This window comes from Gekko japonicus, unplaced genomic scaffold (assembly GCF_001447785.1).
Source record: "Gekko japonicus isolate JY-2015 unplaced genomic scaffold, Gekko_japonicus_V1.1 scaffold1029, whole genome shotgun sequence".
Classification (NCBI taxonomy): domain Eukaryota; kingdom Metazoa; phylum Chordata; class Lepidosauria; order Squamata; family Gekkonidae; genus Gekko; species Gekko japonicus.
Window position 1 is genome coordinate 139,568 of NW_015167081.1, and position 18,621 is coordinate 158,188.

General features: G+C 48.3%; 1 protein-coding gene across 1 annotated transcript in view; it reads left to right on the plus strand.

The window, feature by feature from the left end:
• The first annotated feature begins 6,281 nt into the window (after positions 1–6,281).
• The window catches only part of ADGRG1 (adhesion G protein-coupled receptor G1), a 25,219-nt gene continuing 12,879 nt past the window's right edge, over positions 6,282–18,621 (plus strand). Inside the window, exons 1-7 of the mRNA XM_015412822.1 lie at positions 6,282–6,398; positions 7,690–8,124; positions 10,780–10,906; positions 11,109–11,259; positions 11,392–11,526; positions 16,031–16,156; positions 17,665–17,710. Coding sequence (XP_015268308.1) covers positions 6,332–6,398; positions 7,690–8,124; positions 10,780–10,906; positions 11,109–11,259; positions 11,392–11,526; positions 16,031–16,156; positions 17,665–17,710 — 1,087 coding nt within the window. The 5' untranslated portion in view covers positions 6,282–6,331. The remainder of the gene's footprint in view (positions 6,399–7,689; positions 8,125–10,779; positions 10,907–11,108; positions 11,260–11,391; positions 11,527–16,030; positions 16,157–17,664; positions 17,711–18,621) is intronic.

Consider the following 18,621-nt stretch of genomic DNA (forward strand, 5'->3'; position numbering starts at 1 on the left):
TGGTTATAGTGAGCAGTCAACCTGTTGTCTTATTAAAGAAATGCCATTCCATGATTACAGTAGAGGCTTGAGAAATCTCCAGTGTGTCAACATATCGGCAACAGCAATGCATTTTTTTTAAAAGTTCTCAGACAGAACATGAGATTTTTTTCCTTAATCAAAATGAAAATGTCACCTGTTTGATGTGAAGTTTCAATAAGTTTCATAGTGCTCTTAAAATATTGGTTGAGTGACTGTCTTGTTACTCAAATTGAGACAATTTCTGCGGTGAATCTGAAACTCTTTGGGGAAATGTGTACATGAGATCAGATGTGCCCCTTGGAAATGCCGCTGTCTCGAATAAAGCTGGGGCACATCCTGCTTGAGACAGGATTGCAAGGAATTTGCTATTATCTGATGGTCCTAATGAAATCCTGTGAGTTTTGTACTACTGCGAGTCTCTCTGGGTCTCATGAAATCAAGGCCAGCATGTTGCATCGGAAGACGGGGATTCTTGAGGGCTCTGTCTTCCATCTCTGCAATGGCTTTCCTTTGGAGATCTTGCTGAACATGAGACTTTTTCTCCATTGGGTAGAGTATTCTGGCACAGGAGTTAGAGAGCTGGACTAGCATGGGGGAGGTGAGAGTTCAAAGTCCCACCCTGTCATGAAGTTTAATGAGTGATCTTGGATTGTCTCTTGCCCTAACCTACCTCCCAGGGTTACATAAGAACATAAGAGACGCCAATGTTGGATCAGGCCAAAGGCCCATCCAGTCCAACACTCTGTGTCACACAGTGGCCAGAAATACCAGTGCCATCAGGAGGTCCACCAGTGGGGCCAAGACATTAGAAGCCCTCCCACTGTTGACCCCCCCAAGCACCAAGAAGACAGAGCATCACTTGCCCCAGAGCCCCTATCTATACCTTGTGGCTAATAGCCACTGATGGACCTCTGCTCCATATGCTTATCTAATTCCCTTTTGAAGCCGTCCATGCCTGTAGCCGCCACCACTTCCTGTGGCAGTGAATTCCATGTGTTAATCACTCTTTGGGTGAAGAAGTACTTTCTTTTATCCGTTGTGTTGCAAAGATAAGGCAGGGGTGGGTGTGTCCACATACACTGTTCCTTGAAGGAAGGATGGGATTAAAAAAAACCTTCATAAAGCAGCTGCATCAGCACATTAGCTTCCATGTCGTTGGACATGTGCAACAATGCGCTGACAGTGTCAGTGTTCCATAGATTGTGAGTTCCATAGGTTGTGTGCAGTGGTGCAGGTCTAAAATCCTGTGTCCTGGGCCAGTTTAAAGTCTTGTCCTGAGCCCAGGGGGCTGAGAACTGCCGAAGCCAGGAAAGGATTGTTCAAGTAGAGGAAGAGGCAGATCTTCTACTTGTATCCATGTCCGCACACACTTCCCTGTAGAGTTTTGGGCTCAGCCTTCAGATTGTCTAGATGCCATTGGTGCATGGTGGTTTTTTCAGTGTCTCAGACTGAAACTTCACATTTCTCATCAAAAGGGATTTTTTGTGGGGGTTTGATTAGTTGCTTGTGGGGAGGGGTTGTTGTGAGACAAGCGGTGAGTTCTTTCTTCTGATCTCCACAGGGGCCCCTCCGCTCCCCCCCCCATGAAAGACCAGTGTGGGGGAAGCCATCAAAGTACCGGGCTGCAAGGCAGCATGAATCAATTTAGTTGTCGGCGCATGTGCCTTTGTGTTGCATAGTCTACTTTTCTAATAAGTTTAGAAATGATGTGATTCAGTGTAAGCCCTTGGGAGATAGCAAAGCAGTTATCAGTTTTAAAATGAAAGATGGAAACTTGGGGGCATTTTTGCCACAGGTTATGTTATGCATGTGGGGAATGTGACTCCCTTTTTGGCTGTTTCCCACACAGCAAGCTAGAAGGCTGTTAGGAAGTGATTCTTACTCCCTTGGCACTGTTTTGCTCTGTTAGGATAACCCCGGCTGTTGGCATACCTCCACTATGAACTCTGTTTGTCACATTGCAAACTGGTAGGATGGTGGGAACAGCACAGCTGACTCAAACAACCCCAAGAAAGAGATGTTGTGCTAACCCCTGTTTAGTGTGGTACTTTGTTTTGGGGAAGTATTGTAGATTAAGTGTGAATGGGCAGCCTGGGAATATGTCATATGGCCATACTTTGTGGTTGAGCATTGGCAGGCCCCGCCATCCCCAAACTGCAAAGCAACAATCGACAACTACCAAGTTGTCCACCATGCAAAGCAAATGTGCTACCACTGAGCCACCCTTCAGTGACTGACATTAACTAGTTTAACTGTGTAAAGAGTACAGGGGAAATTATGAATGGGATTTTCATCTTTAGGTGAAGAACAATGCATTGCATTGTTAGTGAGATCATGGACAGAGTGGGGGACAGCAAATCAACTGAAGCTCAGTGCAGATCAAATGGAGGTATTGATGGGTGGTCTGTTTGATCAAGAGATAGGGCTATTCTGTCTTTGGGGTTACATTCCCCGTTAAAGATCAGAGATGCTCTGTGGTTGTGCTTCAGTTCTGCTGTGAATGGAAGCCCAGGTGGCTGTGGTCGTCACCAGGTATGCATTTTATTGGCTTTGGCTGTTTTGTGAGCTGTGTCTTCTCTTGGAAGATGGCAATCTTGCCACAATCAATCCTGCCTCGATAAGAGTTGGATTGGACTATTATAATGGGCTCTTCCAGTTTGGTGTAGAGAGCCAGTTTGGTGTAGTGGTTAAGAGCGTGGACTCTAATCTGGGAGAACCAGGTTTGATTCCCCACTTCTCCACATGCAGCTGCTGGTGTGACATTGGGTCAGTCACAGTTCTTGGAGCTGTTCTCTCACGAGCAGTTCTCAAAAGAGCTCTCTCAGCCCCACCTACCTCACAGGGTGTCTCTTGTGGGGAGAGGAAGGGAAAGGAGATTGTAAAACGCTCTGAGAGAAGGGCGGGGTATAAATCCAACTACCCTCCTCCTCCTCGGCTACTGTTAAATGCAGTCTAAAAATGCCCAAATAGTCCAGAATATAATAACACAAAATTATTAACTAGCCCCTGAAACCATACTCTGCTAGTTTTCAGAGAACTTTGTTGGTTGCCAGTATGTTTCCAGACTGAATCCAAAGGGCTGGCTTTGATCATTTCCATACATACCCTCCCCTCTCCACAGTTCTTCAGAAAATGCCTTCTTCTATAAAAAACCTTCCTGGGCCTATTTGAATGGGACTGTGCCTGCAGTGGGGTTGGCAGCTCTCACTAGCAGTGGGGCCTGTCCAGTAATTCTACCTTGTTTTATGGGAACCCGCTTCCCCATTAAGTCCTCCAGTAATGGTCACACAACCTAAACCTTTCCTTTCTAGAGAGCCTCTGGGAGTTGGCCTTCAAGTAACATCCTGAGGTAGCAAATTACGAGTTGCGTGAAGAAGCATTTCTATCTGTCCTAAATTTACTGCCCATCAAATACACTGAGTTTCCCTGAACTAGGAGAGGGAGAACAAACTCCCAACCTACCAGTGCATAGTTTTCTAAACCTCTGCCATGTTTCCATCCTCTTCAGTGATCTATGTTAGACAAAATTAATCCATTTGCTGCTTTCCCCTGAGAGCTCTGCCTGTGTTTTATTGACCCCACTTTGTAGATTCTTGTTATTTTTTTGTAAAGCACCTGGAGTGCTTTAGGCAACAATCTTTATTATTTGCTCCAGCAAGCCACCATCAAAGGACAGAAAGGTGGGAGGGGAGGAAGTTATTAAAATTCAGAGCAAAATAACTTCTTTCCCACTCCCTCCTTTTTCTGTCTTGCCCAAATCCTATTTCTTCCTCTTTGGTCTGTTTCTGCTGCATCATGGTTATCCTACCATGTGCAATTTGCATGGTTGTTGCAGACAGAAAGCAAAAGAGTGGCTTTTTTGGTTTTTTCTTCTTCTAAAAGCAGCCTACAGTTTCCGTAAACGTACTATGGGTTTCTGCTTGGGTTGACGAATGTCTTCTGGAGGTTGCCCACCAAGGCTTCTTGCCACCCACAAGTTCGTAGGACAAAGTTCTGTGTCTGGACCACAAGGGTGTTGGTGTTCCTACGTTCCTTCTTGCTTCAGGGCCGACTCAGCAGTTGCAGGGATCGGGAAGCTGCTGGCGGGAAGTCTCTGGACCTGGCGACCCTCATTGGACTAGACGGGAAATTGGTTTCACCTAGCAGGGCTCTGCTGATGTTCATGTGCTAGTCTGCAGGGGATGGCAATAAACAGAGCAAGGTGTTGCCCTGCTTGGAACTAATTTGACATGGCAATTGAATTGTTTAAGGCACACTGCAGCACCACTCATGGGACTCTGAAGTCAGAAGGAATATGGAAATGCCAACAGCATTTGACCTAAAATGCCCCCCAAGCTGCTGTTTGCCCCATTGGCACAGCATTCTGATATAAGACTCAGTCAGACCAGAACTGCTTTGGGAACATAGAGTTGGGAAGGCCATCCATGGAATCCCCCAGCATGCCTGGTTTTACCTGCCGGCTCACTAGGTGCCCTTGGGCATGGCAAATCCCCCACCTCTCCAGTTTTCACCCTTCTGTCCGCAATATAGAGATAATTGCACTGAATCACCTTGCCAGATGGTTGTAGGTCACAAAATGCCTTGAGGCAGGGCCATAGCCAGGATTTTTAGTTTTGTGGGGCAAATTTGTTTTCTTCTGGGGCACCTATTATGCTTATACTTGCCAAGACCACGGCCACACATCCCGGAAAATCTACAGCAACTAAGTTATACTTATACTTAAAAATAATAATAAATAACTGGAGTTTTTGGGAGTGGAGCTTGAGGAGGATGGGGTTTGGGGAGGGGAGGGACTTCAATGGGGTATAATGCCATAGAGTCCACCTGGGAATCAGGTGTTATGGCAGGGAATCCCCAGCCACCACCTGGAGATTGGCAACCCCAGGAGATTGGCAACCCCAGGAGATTGGCAACCCCAGGATTGGCACACACACACACACACACACACACCCCGGCAGTGGGGAAGCTGGGGAAGGGAAGGGAAGCTGCCCTGCTGCTTCTGGTCAGTTTCATTCCTGGAGGAACAGCTGTAAGGTTTAACAGCTGAATTGGAGGGAGTGAAACTGACCAAATGCAGCAGGGCCACTTCCCTTCCCTTCCCCAGCTCCCCCACAGACCTGAGGCTGAGGTGAACCTGGGACCTTCTGCAAGTCAAGCGGATGCTCTACCACTGAGCCACAGCCCCTCCTCAGCTGCATCCTTTCCTAGGAAGGGGGAACCTGAGGGACCACAGTCACACTTGCCTTGGTAGCATGCATGTTGGACTACTGCAATTTCTCTCTGCATGGGGCTGCCTTTGAAGACAGTTCAGAAGCGTCATCTGGTTCTGAATATGGTGGCTAGGGTGCTAACAAAGGCTGGCTCACAGCAAGAACAGTGGTTCCCTCTTGTGCTGGTGTAATTGACTGCCGCTGGGCTTTTGGGCCCAACACAGAGTTCTGGTGTTTACTTTTAAGGACCTGAAAGGCCTGGCTTCTCGCAACCTGGTGGACTGCCTCCACACACGTAGACTGGCTCCTGTTCTGAGGTCAGCCAGAGAAGCTTTATTGCTGTGACCCCCTGCTGGAGAAATTCTGTTGACAGGAACCTGTATGCTAGGGTTGCCAGGTCCCCTCGCCACGCCAGTGCAGAGATTTGGGGGGGGGGGGATTCCAGGACGTTGCCAACATGATGACATTACCTGGAAGTGACATAATCACATCAGCAACATCATGCAGCAATGCTCTGGCTTTAGGCCAAATTTACCATAGAGTTTTGTCCTCAAACCAGAGCATTGCGTGTGACGTCCCTGACAGGATGACATCACTTCCTGGTGACGTCATTGCATCGGGGGCGTCACACCCAGACATAGCTGTTTGGGGGGGGGGTTCCCCACCGGCCAGCTGACTGGCAGCAGGCAGAAGCCTCAAAAAGCCAGGGAACCCCCGCTGGGACCTGAGGACTGGCAGCCCTACTGTGTGCAGTCTGACTTGGCAGCTGCCCTCCCTGGCATTAAGGGCTTTCTGGCACCAGTTGAAAACATTTGTAATAGAAAGGTCTTTTTTAAAGTTACAGTTTGTCCCTGGAATACATAGATTTGAATGGCGCCCGTTGTCTATTTTTAACTGCTGTAGATGGACTATAACATAAGCTACCTTTTCAAGAGAAACGCCGGATATCTGTCTTCAGGCAATAACAATAAAAAGGCAACGGGGAGTACATAAATACTAAATCGTCTTTATTATTATTATTTCCAGCTGGGAGGAGGAAGAGCGTGCTCTGAGGAGCCTGGGAGGTGTCCCCTTCTGTTGCCAAAGAAACCCCTTCCAGAATGGACCTCGTGAATGAGCTGCCTAGGAGGGTTCTCTTCCTGGTGTCTCTACTTTTCCAGCTCCAAGGTAACACGAAACATTTTGTTTGGCTGCCTCCATGGCTGGATCAAGGCCCCACCACCACCCTTTGTCTTCTGCAAAGCTACTGGTCTGTCAGTCTCCCTGGTCAAGTTACTCTCCAGCACACTGTCCTTGGCAGTGAAAAGCTTTATTGAGTTATACAAGGTCCAGGCATGATCCATACTGTGTCAGTCCTAAAGCATTTTGGCAGGTACTTGCATAAATATAGAAAGTTCAAATGTAGCCCCCTCCTAAACCCCACACATACATCACGTCACATACACAGCCAGGCTCCGGCGTCTCCATCCCCCCTTCTCATGGGAATATACAATCCCATTATCTACTACAGGCTGGCACTAGAAGCTTTCAAGGACATCTCCCTGTGAACAGAGAGAGGCACATCTTGAGAGAAAGGTTGCACTGTCTAAGATAGAGCACACACACAATCACACACCCCCACCTAAGGAATTCCCTCCCCCCCAGCATCTATGACAAACTATGAAGAGCTAAGCAAAGCAAAGCTAAGCGAGAGGCATGGTTTGACATTCTGCCTCCCCCCCCCCCCAACCTCCACTGGCTTGAGAGGGTGCCGCTTATGGAAAGCATGCACCAATTTTGCAGCCTTAACATGCTTAGATTCCACCCATTCATTATGGGAGGGGTCAAAGTCCTTCCATTTGACCGGATGGTACAGTCTCCCCCTCTTCATTTTAGCATCTCTTCCACTTCTTGATGACATTCCCCCAGCATCTATGACAAACTATGAAGAGCTAAGCAAAGATAAACAAAGCATGGTTTGACACTGTCCTGTCCCATGTGATTATAAGCACTTGGCGGCTGGGCTCCCTGTTTGCTGGGCTTCACTGCTAATGGGCAGCCTAAAAAGAACTTCACAAAGTGACTGCTGGTAGCTTAATCTGTCCTCAGCCTCCCTGTCTGAGGTAACAGAGCACCACTAATTTTGATAATATTGAATACTTTCTTTTAAGTTGCTCTGACCTGGATAGCTCAGGGTAGCCTAATCTCATCTGATCTCGGAAGCTAAGCAGGGTCGCCCTTTGGATGGGAGACCTCCAAGGAATACCAGGGTCATGATGCAGAGGCAGGCGATGGCAAACCCACCTCTAAACATCTCTTGCCCTGACAACACCACTGGTTCGCTGGAAGTCAGCTGAGACTTGACGGCACTTTCCACCACCAATATTTTTAATCCATGTGAAGACTTCTGGGGCATCTCTCTTAGTCAGAATACCATATAATTATTATTTTTTTTAATTTGTGTGTCCGTGTCCTACAGGTATTTATGGGCTCACGGTGCAGGAGGAAGATTTCCGATTTTGTGCTACGAGAAACCACACTCAGAAAAGCTCCATCTATTATAAAAAGCATGGAAACTTCATCAGCATTGAAAACCATCCCCATGGACTGTACATAAGTGCGCCGTTCCTTCCAGAAGATGGGAATTATTATCTGAAAGATCGCAATGGACTTTACCGCTTTTGTGTTTATGGGCAACAGGCAACTGGTCTTTTCAGGCTACACTATGGAAACAGAATCTACAACTTGAGTACCGAGGCCAAAGGTTTCCTCTGCTCTTCCAATGTGAGTGGAAACTCCAGTCAAGGGAGTGGAAAGCCCAGTTCTGTTCTTCACAGCGTCTCCTATGCCTATAACAAGGGATCCCGCAACCAGTCGCTTCCAGACTCCTCTGCCTACAAGATCATCTTCCATGGTGAGACTAACTGTCCGAAAAGGCTGCAAGGTCTCATGGCTAGTCTTGTCCCCTCCAGCACAGCTGTGCCACCCAGAGCCCAACAGGGTCAGGAGCAGAGTTGCCATGCATTCGAAGATGCCTTGAATTAAGCAAGGCAACTTACGTGCCAGTATGTCATACAACCAGGGGTCATTTCGTAGAAAAACAGCTAGGGGATCTCATTAGCATAACTCATTAGCATAGGCCACACCCCCTGACATCAGGGGCCCGGCGGTGGACCTGCAAGGCCGGCGGGAGTGCGAGGAAGCCCCGCCAAGGCCCTCCCTGGCCCCAGGCAGGCAGGGGTGGGGAGAGGCGGGGGGGAAGCAACTTACCCTCCCTCTTCTCCTGCCTCCTCCTGGCTGAATGAGGGCTGGAAGCGGGGCGGCCGGAAGCAGGGGGCGGGGCTTCACCATGTGCCCCCCCGTACCTCACCCGGGGGAACTGCGATCCCCCGCGATCCCCCCCGAAATGACCTCTGCATACAACCACGCAAACCGTTGGTTTACCAAAAGCTTGGCTGCAATCCAGCCTGTCCATCTGCGGAGGACAGCCAATGACCAAGAAGAACATGATAAGCAAGCGGTGGGATGTGAGGAAGCCTGGCTGCTCGAGAGGGGGCATAAGAACATAACGAGAGCTGGATCAGGCCACTGGTAAATCTAGTCTGGCATACTGTTTCACATAGTGGCCAATCAGTTGCTCTGGAGAGCCAAACAAACAGGGCACAGAGGCCAAGGCTCTCCCCCTGAGGTTGCTTCCTGGCATTGGGTTTCAGGAGTTTACAGCCTCTGAATATGGAGGTTCCTTTAACACACTGTGACAAGTAGCCATTGATGGAACTCTCCTCTATGAACCTATCTAACCCCACCACCACCATGTAAAGCTATCCAAGCTTGTGGCCCTCACTACATCTGCTTGCAGCGAGTTCCACAATTTAGTTACTCACTGAGTAAAGAAGTATTTCCTTCTGCCTGTCTTAAAAATCTGTTTTCTGCCAGCTGTATTGGGTGCCCCTGAGTTCTAGTGCTACGGGGGAGGGAGAGAAACCTCTCTCTACCCACTTTCTCCAGCCCATGCATAATTTTATAAATCTCTATCATGTTCCCCACATAGCTGTCTTTTTTTTTTCTAAACTAAAGAATCACAGCCTTTTTAGCCTTTATTCATAGGAAAGGTGATCCAACCCCTTGATTATCTTGGTTGCCCTCTTCTGTACTTTGGCCAGCTCTGCAATGTTCTTTTTGAGATATGTGGCCTAATGGCCCCATATCTAAGGTTGACAGATCCTTTAACTGGAGATGCCGGGGATTGAATCTGTGGCCTTTTGCATGCCAAGCAAATGCTCTACCACTGAGCCACAGCCTGCAGGAGGCAGTTCATCACTGAAACCGTGCGACAAAACCAAACAAATCTTTTAAATACAAGCCAGGGTCCTAAAACAGTAGTTTAAATGATATCCGTATAATAGAATTAGACCATAAAACAGCTTTTTAAAAAATGGAACCCCTCAGTTAAAAGCCTGGAGTAAAAAGAAACATTTTGGCCTAGTGCCTAAAGACCAAGTAAGGTGGGCACCAGGTGAACATCAAGGGGGGGGGGGGACACATTCTGAAAGTGAGGCACCATAGCTCAAAAAGCCCCATCTCTGATTGCTACCTGCCTCCTTTCTGCAGGCAATGATGCAGGGCAAAAACACACACACACACACACACACACACAAATACATATACACGTTTGTTTATTAGTTGTCTCTAAGATAACCGCTTTGATCAGAGTCACACGTCGGCTCCAAGAATGTTGCTTTAAAAGCCTCAGGAACCGATTTCACCTACGATGGGCGGCATCAGTGGAGGAGGGAGCTCCTGCCTTCTCTCCCCCCCACCTTTTTCCTGAGCTTAAAGAATGCCCAGGGGCAAGTTAATTGCCTGACTTTGAAGTACTCAGCAAAGTCAGCTTTTAAAGTGACATTGGCCCAAACTGTATCTAGCATTTGCTTCGCTGTTTTACCAAACCCACGTTGGAACAGAAATTCCCCTCTGCATTGTATGCCACTTTCACTTTGATTGATTGTCGAATTTTATGGCAGTGTGTCCAGACTGCTGTTTTCACTTCGTTTGATCTCTTGGTTTTATGGTACTGTCTGCATAGATCTATGGCCGTTTTATGTCCCGTTCAGAGGTTACTCTGCAGTCAGTATGGCATTGGCCCCGGGGTATTTGAATGTGGTTTAGAGCTGCATCTTTTTCTGTTCCAGTGTGGTTTTGGGAAAACAATGGTGCAAATGCTAGATGCAGATTGGGCCATTCTCGGAACTGACTTTTGACCCTGATCGAAGTGGTGAACCCAGAGACAACCCTTAAACAAAGATATTGTGCATTTTTGCCCAAGACTAAGTCTCCAGAAGAGATTCTTAACTGGAAGACTGGACCATACAGGATGAGGCGGCCCTTTGAGAGCATCAACATGCTGAGTTGTCCCCCCTCCTAATGCCAATCCCCCCTCCCCCCGTTCTTGGGCATGCACAGTGTGGCTGAAGAACTGTGTCGTTTTGGTTCTGTAATCCCAGCAAGAAGAGCAGTTGGAGATCAGTAAACTGATTTTTCCTTTGGCTTTTCCCCCCTTGCATGTTAGAGTCTGGAAGTGCGGACAAAAAAAGCTCTCTCCAAGTGTGTGAAGTGGAAAAAGAACTTGAGGACTTAGCAGTTGCCCTGGAATATCCTATATCTGGCAGGAGAAACAATTCTGGGACCTTCTACCAGTGAGTATTGAAGGAATGGCCTTTGCTTGCATTGGCAAATGGAGTCTGGAGGACCCCAGCCACCCGTTCTCCCTTGCAAAGTGGCCCCGGGGGGAGGGCGGGGGGGGGCGAACTAATTTGAAGGGGCTGATTGCCACTTATATTGGCAAACTGGCTCTGCTGGCATCTCTAAGCACTCTTGGTTTTACTTTTCCCCCAACAGCTACCTGCAGCGTTTGGATACATACTTGGGGAAAATGGACTTCAAGGAAGAGAGCAGGACTCTGGGGAAGGGCCGGAGGTTGCGTGCGAGTGTCTGGAATGTTCTACCCCACAAGGCCTCTCTAGGCTTGGCCATCCATTCTAAACCAGAGGTGAGAAAAGAGATCTCATATGGATTGTACAGGGGGAGGGAAAGCATAGATTACCTACCCTAAATTCCACCCTCCCTTTCCCTCATGCAAGGGGCTTCTTTCTGCTCCATTCATCCCGGTCTGCTTTTGCAGGAGAACAAAGAGGTCCGAGGCATTGATGTGACTCTGCCAAGTATCCTCTTTGCAACTACGCCTAGAGGCCGTAAGCAAGCCAATCCGAAGGTAGTCTTTATGGAAGTCAGCAGCCAGAACCAGACCCTCTTCCAGGTACTTATTTAGGGGGAAACTGTGAGTGTTTTCACAAGTGAAGCTACAGGTGCCTTTCTTACATTTTATTTATTACTTTAGGTTTGTGAATTGCCCAGTCCCTGCACACACAAGGCTCTGGGCGATGTACGACAGTTAAAACAATGTGAAGATTAATAAAATCTATAAATCAATTACATAATCTCAGATGCCGTCAATAATTTTCTTTGTACCCACTCTGGACTGTGTTGTTGTCTCGTGGGCAGTGACCCAACATGGACACCCCTCTCCCTCACCTCCTGTGATATTTAACAGGCCAGCCGCTTGGAGGAGCCTTTAAATCTTGCAGGAGGGGTGGGGGAGGGGCGGCATGCCAGCCATGCTGCTTGGAGATCAGGCATGCAAGGCCCGGCCCTCGCTGGCCAGATTCATTTAAAGGGACCCTTTAAATGCTTCTGGCCAGCAGGGCCGCACGCGCCTGAATTTCAAGCAGCAAACCACCACTTGGATTTCAGGAGTGTGGCCAGTGACCGCCCCTCTCCCTCCCCTCCTGCAAGATTTAAAGGGCCCTCCTGCCGATTGGCAGGCCACGTGCTCCCCTGATCAGCTGGAGGGCCCTTTAAATCTCAGGAGAGGAGGGAGGGGGTGGCTGCGGGTGGTTGTTCTTGGGGGTGGAGCTTTGGGGTGGCTGGTGGCAGGCTGAAGCCCTGACAATCAGGGGAACCCCTGCCCAGACCAGGGATTTGTACACGGTGATTTACTGTTTTACAGACCAGGGATTTGGCATCCCTAAAGCCCTGTGTTTGCACATTGTCAACTCCTGGGCTAGGCTGGGATGCGGGTGGGCCGTGGGGCGTAGCCAGGACGGCAGTTGGCACGGCTGAACAGAGGTTGCCTCAGACATTGTCAGAAGAGTTGCTTCACTCTATCCCTGACGGTGGTCTTGGAGGACACGCTCGAATGGATAAGGGCAGCTGCCCTGTGTCTCCCTCCTCTCCGTCACTCTCACCAATCCTCCCCGGCTTCCACCTACTTCTCTTTTATTTGTGCTGACTCCCCACCTGAACGCCCCACTGCCCACGCCTTAAAGGAATCGAACCAAGGGATTGGGCTCCAGTTGTTGGGGTCTTGTCTCAGACATTCCCCACCTTTCTCTCCACCTGTTGGGGCCCTGGCAGGTGGCCCAGCCGGCTGGCCGCCCCTTTCCTCCCCCCTTCCCTTTTGGTCTGCCTTGGAACGGTCGGTGGGGAAGAACCCCGGGGCCTTCAGGAAACATCTGCACGGCTCCCTGGCGTCAGAACAGGGGGGTCCCTCCAGTGTAGCTGGGAAGGGAGGTTCCTCACCTTCCTGACACACATGATGCAGTCCTGATCCGAACTAGGGTTGCCAGCCCCCCCCCCCGGCCAATGGCAGGGGATGCGGGGGAGGTAGGGATGCCAGATCCAGGTTAGGAAACTCCTGTAGATTTGGGCATGGAGCCTGGGGAGGACAGGGACCTCAGTGGGGTACAGTGCCACAGAGCCCACCCTCCAAAGCACCCATTTTCTCCAGGGGAACTGATCCCTGTCATCTGGACATGAGCTGTAATTCTGGGGGATCCCCAGGTCTCACCTGGAGGCTGGCATCTCTAAACTGAGCCTGTGTGCAAGCCTGGGAAGTGTAGAACTTCAGAACATGTCCCTTCTAACCTGACAGCATTCCTGGGGGGGGGGGGAAGGAACATGTAGTTGGGCTCACATCTGAGCGGCTGTGAGATTCCGTTTTCTCTCCAGTACCAGTTTGGCATCCATTTCAGTGGATTTGCCCCTTGATGTCCGGCCATGCGCTAAGGCAGAGCTTCTCTTCGAGTGCATCCAGAAAGCCGTCCCTTTCAAAATTGGGAGCACTGCCAATGCTTTTGATCTTTACACTCCAGATATCTGGGAGAGATTTAGTTCATGCTGGTGCCTCTTCATCTGTGGGGCTGGTGAGATCTCTGCCTAGCTGGTGTCCCCTACTGCCATATGTGGGGCTTCCTGGAGATGGTGGGTTGGATCCAGCCAACATTTCCACTCATCCTCTCCCAGTTCTGCTTACTGTGGCCTTTGTCACACGTGGCCTTTGTCCACGCAGGTCCCATGATCCTCGACTTATCCTTTCTGTCTTGTTCACCAGTGGAAAAGCTGGTTGGATCCGACATCTTGGAAGTGTTTCATGGCACAAAAAGAGGATGGGCCAGTGTGTCTCACACCCCCCCTATCTCCCAGTTGTTGTGTCCAACCATCCCTCTCATTTTTGTCTAGAAGAACTGGACTGAGGGGGGAGAGAGACGCAAAGGAACCAGAGGAGGAAGAGGGACAGGCAGCTGTTTCTTGCCTCGCTGCCTCTGAGCACAGGCACCAATTTAGGCCCCTTCCCTTCTTCCCAGTTGTATGCTAGCGGCCAAGCCAGGAGCCTGAGGGGTCACGGTCTAGACTGGACCAGATACTTTTTGGCAGTTAGGCTTTCCTTAACTGAAAACTGAGTGAGGGAACACCTGCCTGCTTCCGTTCCCTCCGTGCTTTAGGGCGTAAACCGAAACTTTCTCTGAAGCTGGGGGATAAATTCCACTGTGGGAGAACTCCAGACAGATTTCAGCTAGCTCAGGTCTTGACATGATGTTCTGCTCCTGTTAGAATAAGGGAGCCTCAAATGGTAAGGTATTTGCCTTGGGCCGTTGTGGCCTGCCCATTCCACTTATCTTCTATTAAAGAACATTTAATTGACCTGTGCGTAAGCAGCATGAGAAGGATCAAGACCACCCAGAGCAAGTTCTGGCAGGACTGGGCCTATCAAAATGATACAATTCCTGTCAGCTCCAACAAGGAGTTTTGATGCAGGGCGGGCAAGCAGGCAGCTGGTCTTTATAGCATTCTGGCAATGGCTTCATCTTGATGAATGGTGATTAGGAAATGAGGAGACCTTGGGGAGCAGCCCTATTGATGTGGGGGAACAATGAGAAAGCTACCTGTGGTGAACTTCACCACTGGCGGTGGCAAGACCTGAGGAGAAGACTAGGTGGACTTCCAGGCAGCAGCTATGAACTCGTTAAGACACATCTAGAGGTTTCAGGTGAGTGAGCCAAGCTGCACGCTGCACAGGGCAAAAAGAACGCCACTTGCTTGCTCACCCAAGCGCAAAGCAGATTCTTTTCCCCAAGCAAAATGTTGCTGTAACCACATGTGACAATACAAAAGGGGCTCACTGATTTCCTCCCAGTAACAAACACCTTTATGAAAAATGTCAATAAGAACTTGTATCATTATTATTATTTACCTATATTCCCCCTTTCCCCCCAATGGGTATTCAAAGGGGCTTACATTGTTCTCCTTTCCTCCATTTTTTCCTCACAACAACCCTGTGATATAGGTTAGGCTGAGAGTGGGTGACTGGCCCAAGGTCACCCAGCAAGTTTCCATGGCAGTGTGTGGATTTCAGCTTGGGTTTCCCAGATCCTAATCTGACACTTTAACCACTACTCTTTGCTGGCCTTGCTGGATTAGACCGGTGGTCCATCTAGTCCAGCATCCTATTTTACGCAGTGGCCAGCCACTTACTCTGGAGGGCCAACAACAGGGCCTGAAGGCTGAGGCTGCCTCCTAATATGGGTATTCAGAGGTTGACTGCCTCTGAATGTGGGTAGTTTCAGAGGGTACCTGTGTTGGTCTGCAATAGAACAGCTAGATTGGAGTCCAGTAGCACTGTAGAGACCAGCAAAATTTTAGGGGTGATACTCCTGAAATCTTGTTGGTTTCTAAGGTGCAATGGGCCTTGTATCTAGCTGTTCTGAATGTGGAGGTTCCCTTTAGTCACCATGGCTAGTAGCCTCTAATAGACCTGTCCTCCGTGCATCTGTCTAATCCCCTTTTGAAGATGTGTATGCTTGCGGCCATCACTAGATTCCTTTGGCCCTTATTGCATAAAGAAGCATTTTCTTTTGTCCATCCTGAGTTTACTCTGTTGGGTGCCATCAAGTCCTAGTGTTTCAGGAAAGGCCGAAAAAGTTCTCTTTGTCCATTCTGTCTGCTCTCGAAACAGCACTGTATAGACACCAAGAGTTACTTCAAGCCACCTGGAAACAAATGGCATGCTTTGTGGGATCCAGCTCTGGTGCGGGTCTGTGTGTACCTGGAAGCACCTCTTTCGGTTAGATGCTGTAGATTTTCTGGGCTGTCTGGCCATGGTCTTGGCATTGTAGGACCTGACGTTTCACCAGCAGCTGTGACTGGCATCCTCAGAGATATAACACAGATGGAGTACTCTCTGTGTCAAGGTGAGAAGAAAAATGGTAGGCAGGTAATTTATATCTACTCAGGAAGGGTGGGGTAGGGTCATTATCTTGTGGGAGTTCCCCAGGCTGTGACATGCTAATGGAGGAGCGTACAGCCCAGAAAATCTACAACTAATGAACTCCGGCCGCGAAAGCCTTCGACAACATACCTCTTTAGGTTGCTTATGCCTGTTGCTTGGTTGGTCTTAACTGGTCCCCTCTTTACCAAAATTCCAGCCTCACCAAAATTCCGGATCGATCCTTGGTGAAGTGGTGTTTGGCATCTCTGTGGCAGACAGACAAGTCTCTGGTTTGCCCAAGGAGCAGCGGGTGGCTCTCACGTTCTGGCACAACCGGCTTCTGGTAGGTCTGAAAAACAACAACCCCTCTACTCCAAAACAGATATCCAGTCATTTGATGTTTGTTGTGCTGCAGCAAAGATCTTTTCAGAGCAGGAGTAGTTGTTGCATGAACTAAGAACTGCATCCGGGATTTTTGAGATTATTACACCCTTTCCCAGTTTTCTTAGATGAAAGTCCTTCCCCGGTTCCACTGTTTGTTTGGCAAGATGCATAGAAAAACTGGCACTACAACTTCCCCCCCCCTTTGAGGACATTATCAGTTGCACATCAATAAGCAATGGGTTGGATCCAATGCTGAGCAAATGGAAACATAAACAGACTTAGCACACTTCTACTTTCTTGAGCCTTCCTTTATGTGCAAGATTGTGCACAGGATCTCACATAAGCGGAAACGCGGATGGGAATACAGTAGGTTTGGCTCCATGGAAGCAGCAACTGCAGTCGTCTTCTTGCATTTCTGTTTGTTCAAGAACTCGATAGTGCAGCTGGAAATGTTGTGCTAGATCCAACCCAAAGTCCCTAAAATGCAGCCACTTACACTTTTCTTCCTGGGAAGCAAAAAATCCCCCCAGGTACAAAACCCCCCCACAAAAAATTCTATCAATTTTGCAGTTGCGGTGCTTTTTTGTCCCAGTGGAACTTATGGCAGGGGTATTGGAGGGAGAAAATGTGCCATGATGACGGTATTTTTCAGAAAACATGGACCCAGGGAAGCGTTAAGTGTCCTGGAGAAATAACAGCCCCTTGGTCTTTTCGCAGAAAGCTGGAAAGATTTTCTTTTCACAAATTGTTTAAATAAGAGGGGAAACCCCTCCAAGGTGGGAGGAAGATCTCTTAGTTTTATTTCTTTATTTAAATTTTTGGGCACCCATTTTCCCATCTATCATGTTCAAAATGGCTTAGAAAAATACTGTCAATAAAAAGAGCTGAAAACTGAATAAAACAATTCACTTCTTTTTTTAAAAAGATACCCAGTAAAGGTAGCAGATCAGACAAAGAATGATAGTATTAATTAAATTGAAAGTGATGTCAAGTACATCAATACCAAAGACATAAAACAGCAGGTAAAATGCAATATAAAATGTCATATGAGATAGTATAAAAACCGTCATAAAATAAAGAAAAGATAGTTATCTATTAAAATTTCTATCTTGTCCTTCCTCCAGGGACAGCATATGTGGTCCTTCCTGCCCCCATGTTATCATCACAACAACCCTGTGAGGGAGGTTAGGACAAGGGAGAGGGACCGGCCCAAGATCATGCAGTGAGTTCCATGGCTGAGCAGGGATCGGGGTCTGAGTCTAAACGATGTGCCCTAAAGCTGATTTTTCATCAGGTTCCATGCAAACAAGTTAACTATAACGCTAACTAAAAGCCTGGATAACCAAAACACTTTTTACTGGGTGCCTCAAGGATGGAAAGCCACACATTTTGCCTCTTAGCAAAGTTTTCTGTTTTTGTTTTTAAATTACACACTTTAAATTATCTCTTGGATTTTTGTCCTTCCAGAAAAATGCAACTCCACAGTGTGTGTTCTGGGATACAAGCTCTAATGGTAAGTGACCTCAGTAGCTCGGACAGACATTCTTGGCCTCTCCTTCTGTGTTCCCTGTATTTGTTTCCTCATTGATACATACTTATTGAGGAAGGACTGTGGCTCAGTGGTAGAGCATCTGCTTGGCATCTAGAAAGTCCCAGGTTCAATCCCCGGCATCTCCAGTTAAAAAAGATCTGGTGGCAGGTGATGTGAACGACCTCCACCCAAGACACTAAAGAGCACTGCCAGCCAGAGTAAACAATACTGAGTTTGACAGACCAGCTGTCTAACTCAATAGAAAGTGGCTTCATGTCTTCAGTGGGGCTGTGGCTCAGTGGTAGAGCATCTTCTTGGCATGCAGAAGGTCCCCAGTTCAATCCCCAGCATCTCTAGTTAAAAGGAACAGGTAAGAGGTGATGTGAAAGACCTCTGCCTGAACCCCTGGAGAGCCATTTGCTGATCAGAGTAGCATTACAACACAGCTCAGAAGTGAAAGTGAAGACAAAAGGGAAGCGTCCAGACATGAAGGGCCTTTTGCAGTTTCCCTTGTGTCTGCAGATGAGATAAGGAGAAAGGGCAGGGGAGGGGAGATGAGGCAGCAGATCTCTAGGGGATTGGGGGGGGGGGGGGCGCATGGACACTATTTCTACCTGTTCCCAAGCTGCTTACTCTGCTTTCCCACTTGCTGAATAATGCACATTCAACACACTGTTAATGCATTTTGCAACTGGATTTCACTGTCCGAAACAGGAGATTCCACTTGGCAAATGATTGCTAAAGTGCATTGAAAGTGGATTATTCAGTTTGCAAGCTCTCTTGTCTTCCAGGCTAAGACAGAGAAGGAAAAAGTGACATACTTTACATGCTAAAGACCCCCAGCTTTTAGTCTCCAGCACCACTTTCTGATAAAAGAGACTGGGGGGGGGGGG